Source organism: Sinocyclocheilus grahami, unplaced genomic scaffold, assembly GCF_001515645.1.
Source record: "Sinocyclocheilus grahami isolate Dianchi unplaced genomic scaffold, SAMN03320097.WGS_v1.1 scaffold646.1, whole genome shotgun sequence".
Classification (NCBI taxonomy): domain Eukaryota; kingdom Metazoa; phylum Chordata; class Actinopteri; order Cypriniformes; family Cyprinidae; genus Sinocyclocheilus; species Sinocyclocheilus grahami.
In genome coordinates, this window is record NW_015505825.1 from 1,250,139 (window position 1) to 1,258,600 (window position 8,462).

The 8,462-nt window shown below is 35.0% G+C and overlaps 1 protein-coding gene across 1 annotated transcript; it reads left to right on the forward strand.

Annotated features, from left to right (window-relative positions):
- The first annotated feature begins 5,800 nt into the window (after positions 1-5,800).
- LOC107558459 (paired box protein Pax-1-like) lies at positions 5,801-7,689 on the forward strand. The gene is made up of 4 exons (XM_016242123.1): positions 5,801-5,819; positions 5,891-6,024; positions 6,365-6,563; positions 7,601-7,689. Exons 1-4 carry the CDS (start codon positions 5,801-5,803, stop codon positions 7,687-7,689), a joined length of 441 nt encoding a protein of 146 aa, XP_016097609.1.
- Positions 7,690-8,462: the final 773 nt, after the last annotated feature.

Consider the following 8,462-nt stretch of genomic DNA (forward strand, 5'->3'; position numbering starts at 1 on the left):
CCCGGGAAGTAACTTGTTGTAGTCCCTACCAGCCGTTTTTGTAGGCATTAAACTGCCAGAATTTTAAAAGAAGATATCTCCGTTTGCATTTTACTTTCAGCTTTGTATCTTTGCAGATATTGTTTATGCTCAAACAGCAACATTACACATTAACTAGCGTTAAAAAAGTGAAATCGCAATGAACCACCCCTTTAAATGACTGGCAGCTATAATCAGTGATGAAAACTACTCCACTTTTTTCATCAAATATGACTAATTTAAAGGTCGAGAGAAAGAGAGGTTAAAGTTGCATGTGTGAATTAAGTTACATGAGTCTGTGCGTCTCTCTCTAAAAACAATGAAGCTGTGAGTTTGTAAAATCAGCGATTTTACCACCTCGTTGCGTCAATAAAAGCAGCGCATTAATATAGAGTGGTGATTAAACTGACTTGGAATTAAATGGTTTAAATGCACACCTGCATATATATATATATATATATACATGTATATATAAAGTTGGTCGTCCCCCCCACCCATATTTACGGCCTTGTCTCCAACAAAAGACAACATTTAATAACACGTTTTACTCTAAACTCACTTCATAACGGCAGTCGAGTGTTTGAAATAAAATCCTTCTGTGAGATGATGTGGCTTCTTACACAGAAAAAGGCACGCAACATATTATTTTATAGAATTCTAAGCAGTGATAAAGGCTATGCCGATTAGCATTGCATTATACATATACTTTATTATAATGAAAATTACACTAAGAAGAACTCGATGAAATCAGTTCAATCTTCTGTTTATTCAGCTACAGCCATAGGCTTTATCTTTTCTTGCATATTTGGAGTTTCACCACGAGAGTGCCCTCCGGTCTTCGGATGGAGCAGTATTTACTACTGATCACAGAACCGTGCTCCACTGACAAGCTGCGCATGAAAAAAATAGTTTGCCTAATCGCGACTGCAGTTTAATTTCGATTAGTCGTGAAACCCCATGACATTGCAAAGTTATAATATCTTATAGTAGCAGAATAAAGTGCACTATCCAAATAAAGTTTTGTAATTTTCGTCAATCCAAATTAATCCAATCCGATTTTGCAATCTTATTCACATTCCGAACCAAGCTTGCTTAGTCACCGTCTTCAGAACTGGAGAAAGCCACCACTTTAATGTAACCGGTGCTACTGGTTACACTTCCAAAAGTGTGATAGTTCTATCGTCTTCCGTTATAAGTAGCCTATATTATAGTAATTATAATATATTAGAGTAAGAGACAGTGTTTAAATTATTATGATTTTCACCCACACCTAAATATACAAGGCATTTCATAACACTACAAAACTCAAATTTCAGCTGTGGATCACAAAAAAATAAAAATATATATATATATATATATATATATATATATATGTGTGTGTGTGTGTGTGTGTGTGTGAAAACACATTTTCTCTTTATACGGTATCACCTAACTTTTCCAATGCAAAGGCCTTTCACAAGCTGATGTCGTCAGTCCAGGTTTTGTCTTTTGCCATCTATGTAGAGTCTGATAATGTTCGTAATTACTTTGTCGGAAAATTGAATGATGTCAATGATTAAGATTCTGCATCTATCATTTTTGGAGCGCTCCTTTTGTTTGCCCCACTTTCATGCACACAACAGCGGCAAACTCACTATGTATTTAAAGTCTCTGGAAGTTTCCAGATATATATATATAAACGTAAGACACATTTAATTTATTTTATGCTATGAATATGTCCAAAGAGTATTGTTTATTGTTTGCTACTAAGCTGTCTGTTTTAAGAGTATACATGATTTTAAAAGCTCTCAGGGTGACCCTATGGATCTTCGGTATGAATTATAGATTCTATTTCGTACAGTTATAGTCTTTGTATTCTTCACCCCATGTTGATTCTCATCTGTTGACAGCACGCAGTCCAGGCCTAGTCTAATAATTTCCATACATAGCAATGAGATCACAAAACTCACAAACACTAAATCAAAACCTTAGCCACAACGGGTCTTTAATAAAACCGCCCATAGACGGTCCATACAGGGATAAAAGAAAACTGAGTTCATATAAAATCAGATTATATTTCGTGCGCATCCGTGATTTAAACGTTTTAATACCAAAGTCATATTTATCATTGCGATAGCTACACATTTTATAGCTTTGATAATCATAACTGGAAATACATAACTGACGATAGACATTTGATTGTGCGTATGCACACTGAAAAAATAGTGCAATTCACCGAAAAAAAAGTGTTAATCTGCAATTGTTTTGCTGGTATAAAGTAATGTATATATTGAATAAGTGTTCTTTAACATTTCCCCCCAAGCTGTGTTAACAATGTATTATTATTATCATAAGAAGAGTTAGAGCTTACTATCACAAAATAGTACAAGCGATAATTCGACTTTAGACAGATTTTCATAATAAATGTAGTTTATATTAGGTTATAAAAGCGATGGAAGACTACGTCAACGACCTGTTAGATATGTGTTTAAATGTCTTTACCAAACCAGACATAAGTTATATTTTCAGTTTGGCAGAGTCCAGATAATGGGAGAGAGAGCACACGTTGTATCGTCCTATTCTCCTATCATGGGCTGTACTATCTTAAAGCATATCGGTCTTTATCTGTGAATTGGAAGAGTGAAAATGACCGGCACATAATGATAGCAGATAGTTAGTTTATTTAATTTATTTGACGGGAGTAGGTGTGTTGTGAAATTATAATCAACAATACATACACACTAGACTATATAAACATAAACAGATATTCAGTTTGAGAACATGCTGTACAGGCGCCAGTTTAACGCGTTTATTTAATAATTTCTGATTATTTATATAATGCGGCATTAAGAATGAAACTGTATTTGTCACAGGACCAGGTATTAGCTATATAAACAAGCCTTTGAATACAACCAACAAACCACAAAGACCTGACAGTACTTGTTGGTCCATTTTATTTCTAAATGAATGCGAGAAGCTTTGGACATATACAGGTGTCAACAAGGTTAAACTGTGTGATTACTGAGGGGGGTGAAAAAGTTGGCGGTTCTGTTTACTTTCTTATTTAAAACGACATGATCCACTGAATTAGACAATAACGCCACAAAGATGGGTTTCTTGTCCTGTTGAAAATTCTATCATCACTATTTTTAACAAAAGCGCAACTCACATTAAATAGTTCCTTAAATTAATTATGTATAATATTTGACAAAAATAATATTACAATTTGACATATTATGCTCATAAAAGAGATTTAAAAACATTGCAGCGGACTGTACAGACTTATTTTTAGCGAAATACAAACTTCATGAAATATTTTTCACAAATGAATAAAGCCTGATAGCAAAGAAGGATGTCAAATTATGTATTATAAACATGCACGTTCGTTATGTTGAATTGTCATTATTGTGCTGCATTTGAACTGTAAGGATAAAAAAGTCAACTCTATTACCACTGTAATATCGGCCCCTAAATTACGTCTCAAGTCATGAAGAAAGAAAGAAAGAAAGAAAGAAAGAAAGAAAGAAAGAAAGAAAGAAAGAAAGAAAGAAAGAAAGAAAGAAAGAAAGAAAGAAAGAAAGAAAGAAAGAAAGAAAGAAAGAAAGAAAGAAAGAAAGTCCCGATCTGAATTTATGTTTAGAAGTTTTAGTTTTTTATCTCTCCCTCTCAGGTAACCGAGTCTTAAATCGAGCTGATGTAAATAGCCTTCTTCCAATCTCATGCTTTTGGAAGAAGCCACCATCCCATTTCACATCAGTAAAACGATTCAAGATTTTTACAAATTAAAACAAGGTGGAATTACCGATATGCATTACAGCAGCCGTCATATAGCAATGGGCTGCAATCTTTTGCACTTATCTTCTTTACAATATATTTCCATTGAAATAAAGTCGGTAAAACTCTGTGCGATGAACCTGCATAGTCTACCTGAGAATCCTGTGCAAGACACCAATGAAGTGAGTTCGTCGTCTGCATGTTTCCCAAATGGTCTCGTGAAGCAAATTTCGATAGCCGTTTTCCCCTGCTAACCTCATTGTGTATCCACAAAATCTGACTACAAAGTGTAATTGCCTAATTTATCCAGAGGAGGGAGACTTTTGGCTCTCTGGTCTCAATATGCCCCTTGTTAACGAGTTTTGACCACGACTTAAACCTGTGGGAGTTTTTTGAAGGGTTTAATTTTGACGCACAACGCTCACCTTGACATGGCAACGATACCCTATTTCACAAATCGTGGGCATAGTTACAACACGTAGGCTATATGATACCGATGTCTATTAATAATAGCACTGCTTTGTGACGCTTATAGGCTCTCCGCAAACTCTGTCTTGTGTTCTCACACTACAACAGCAGACTAAAGACTTTTCCTCATTGATTTCGGTACAATACCCTAAGCATTTCCCCCAAATGTTGTGTGATGAGCTCGAAAGATGTTCTCCATGTGTTGAAGTTGGAGACTTGTGATCTACACACATGTACGGATAGTGACACCGCTTCTTGTTCTATTGGGTCGTCAGTAAACTTTTACAAGTGACATTTTGTGAGCTAATAAACTATACCTTCTTTACTTCCACAGGAAACTCTGTGAGCATGCTGTGAAAGTGTTGGCCTTTGGAATTCAGTCAATACCCTTCCCTATATAGTATTCATGTGACAACGATTCTTGCATTGGATCTTATTTGGAACATGTGTGCTGATAAATTATGTTGGCTACGTTTCTTTGTAATGTGCATTACATAGCAGACAGCTTCGGGTCTCCCATGGCTGTGTGAGTAAAATCCTTGCGAGATACAACGAAACTGGGTCCATTTTTCCGGGCGCAATCGGTGGCAGCAAACCACGAGTTACTACACCGAATGTAGTAAAAAATATACGGGAGTACAAACAAGGAGACCCGGGAATTTTTGCATGGGAGATCCGGGACCGTCTTCTCGCGGACGCAGTATGTGACAAGTACAATGTTCCTTCGGTCAGCTCTATCAGCCGGATATTAAGGAACAAGATCGGAAACCTCTCCCCGCCCTCTCTATAGCTTGATTTGCGATGCTTACACAAAGCAAATTGAAGAGGCCTATGCAATCACCTAATGTGTAGCCTATTACAAACATTGGAGCCATAGATAAAGTTAGATACATTTTAAAATTAAACATTTGACATGAAATTTAGAAAACAGAGTATTAAGACGTATTCTTGCACACATACGAATAACCGACTAGGCCTTCGGGTTCTAGGTACTGTAAAAAGTGTTACCTTAAATAGCTGTTTCTACCTGATTAAACCCATAAAATGATTTTTATGTATTTATGTTGACTGAATCATGTTAAATAATATTTACGACTAAAACATTTTTAGATGATTTTTCAGTCTAAACTGAGCAAATTATATTGCTTTATATATGTATATATATATATATATAAATCTTAATTAATTATGTATATAAATAGGCTGTGTTTTTATTCCTCAGTTGTAAGTTATAACGAATAAATGCACGCATTAAGCGACCCAATATATAGTATAATAACATCTCACTATAATGTGCATAATTATAATAAAACGTGTTGTTGAAAATACTGTATTAGAATATGTTCTTATACAAGAGAATATGTACCATATATTGTCACTTGGAGTAACTGATGATAATATATTTATTTAAAATCCATTTAAGCAAATATGTATGCATTAATTTTCGCTTAATATGTATGCATTTTACATGTGCTGCACATTTGTGTCGAATGGTTTAAAATATGTCGTTTAAATCATTCAGTTACAAGGGATACTGTCGCTGAAATTGGTTAATTCCATAATGCTTTATTCCGCTTGGAGTAATTTTGATTTAGCTGGTTGCAAAGTAAAGCAAAAAGAGAAAGTTAAATGCATTTAATGTTTTTTCTAGCTATTGCTAGCGCTGAAGGATACGCACCAAAAATGGAGGACTGGGGTAGTGTGAATAGAGCGACATTTCCCTCTGCTCATGGAGTCAATGGAATAGACAAATCAGCTATTGATGCAGACATAAAATACCCTCAGGTATCGTAGCAATTATTTTATTGTTACTGATACAAACTCTGTTCATAAATCATTTGGATGACTTTGGATGTCACAGTTATCTTTCATGTTATTTTGTAATTACATAAGTACTGTGTAATAAAAAATTAAGTACCTAAAATATAATTTTATATTTTGTTTTTATAGAGCTGCTAATACACTTAAACAAATTCTATTGCACGCCTATTTATATGTAATATAGCCACAAAACGGAAATACAAAGTGTTACCTTATCATGTATTATTTGTATACTATATATATATATATTTTTTTTTGTTTTGTTTTTTTGTTAACGTGCTTGTTTTTCCTCCTGTTTCTTCAGCCTTCGTCGACTTTGTCTAGTTATGTCCCAGCATGCGCGTACTCTCCCTCCAACCAGTATGGCGTGTACAGTGGCCCGGCAGGCAGTTATGTGAGCCCAGGGCATCACTGGCAAGCCCAGGGAACCAGCCTCTCCCACCCTGGCGGTGGCGTAGCGATGCACCCGAGTGACATCCATTCTTCTATGGCGTTCAAACATGGTATGCATAATCATACTTTGATATCGGTCACACTTCAACTGCTGTCCATTATCAATGAGATTTGAGTATAATTGCTCACAGAGCGAATTTTCCACGGGCATCTTAACTGACTTTAAAGTATTTTTTTTTTCAATGACTAATTTTAAGATATTTATACACTTCTTAAACGCCCATAATTAGATTTATATGATCATTCACTTTACTTTCTAATTGCTAGAAACAACACCTGGGGAAATAAATAAATACATGTTCCAACTTTTATATAAAAGCCTGATAGGCTAAAACCATTAGGCATGCACATAACATTTCTTAAAAGAATGAGGTCATGCAGGGTAAAGTGAGCGGTGTAAGTACACTCTTAAAAATAAAGGTTCCAAAAGGGTGTTTTTGCAGTGTTTTTCCATTTTTGGTTCCCCAAAGAACCTTTCAGTGAACAGTTCCTAAAATAACCATTTTTGAAGAACATTTTAAAAATCTAAAGACACTTTTTCAACTATGAAGAACCTTTTTCTGCATTTGAAAGGTGCCATGGATGTTCAAGGTTCTTCATAGAACCATTGATGCCAATAAAGAACCTTTATTTTTTAAAGCGTGCATTGTAGTATGATCTCAGTTGCGGTCTATATGCTCACCAGAATGACTGGCCTCATTAATAGGCCTATATGAAATGCATTTCCATGATTAATGACTATGCATGTCTATGATTAACTATTGTAGGCGTTATATATGAGCTTACTTTAACAAACGATACATTTTATAAATTCAAAATAAATATACATTATTGAATAAACGGCCAGTATTTGTAATACGTAAATATGAAAATTATAAGTATATTTCAAAAGCGTTTAGCCTATTTTAGAATTTTTTTATTAAATGTATTTTAGAGGAAATGTAACAGTGGCCAATTTTTGAAAATCGAATCGTCTTTTTGAACATGCCCCGATCCCATAGATTTGCACAGAAAATGCGTGATTGGATGTGAGGAGAGTTGCGACTTGTTTTCTCTCTAAATATGTTCTCCTGTTTGTCCTCCGCAGGAGACAGAAAACCACAGAGTCCCTTAAGCAAGCAGCACGAATCCTTGAGCAATATACACGGACTCAGCCTTTCTGCCTCATCCTCGTAACAGCACAGATAGCCTGCATCAGTTTAGTATTTCAAGAAAGCAAACCGTAAGTTCAACCAATGCACATCTTTCGACGGTGTTGTGCTGTTCGAACCCGCGGCCAGCGCTCTCGGAGAACAAGTTCTCTGTAAAGCCGAATGAATGTATCCGACTTTGTTCTTTACTCTAACTATAACTGTCTCCAGGCTGCGTTGTTTGGTGGTTGGCTGTTTAACCATTATACTGTCATACTGGGTTTGTCTACATGCTATTTATGACAGCGACAGCATAGCGGATGCAACACTGAGATTGTAAAGTCTTAAAGCTAAATCACGCATCAGTACAAAATCATTTTTAAGGAATGGCAATACATTACATAGACGTGTACAATAAATAAACCCTTTGTGAGCAAAGTAATTAATTGTTAATGTAAATATGAAAAAAGCTTTAGTTATATATTTTTATAAATTCATGTGTAAATATGCTAAATAAAGGTATTGCATACCATCTCAATATCGTTATTGTCTTTTTATGAGAACTTAATTTCACTTCAAATTCTCGCAAAGATTTATGGAAATTTCGGTAACACTTTATTTTAGGGTCTCTTAACTAGTTGCTTATTAGCATGCATGTGACTAGAATATTAGCCATTTATTAATACTAATTAAGCACATATTAATGCCTTATTCTACATCCCTAATCCTACCCAATACCTAAATTTAACAACTACCTTACTAACTATTAATATGCAGCAAATTAGGAATTTATCGAGGGAAAAGTCGTTGTTAATAGTG

Bases quoted from the DNA above. Each gene is read 5' to 3' on its own strand.
- LOC107558459 (XM_016242123.1), top strand. The intron at 6,025-6,364 runs GTATCGTAGCAA...CTGTTTCTTCAG, and splicing joins CAGACATAAAATACCCTCAG to CCTTCGTCGACTTTGTCTAG. The intron at 6,564-7,600 runs GTATGCATAATC...TGTCCTCCGCAG, and splicing joins TTCTATGGCGTTCAAACATG to GAGACAGAAAACCACAGAGT.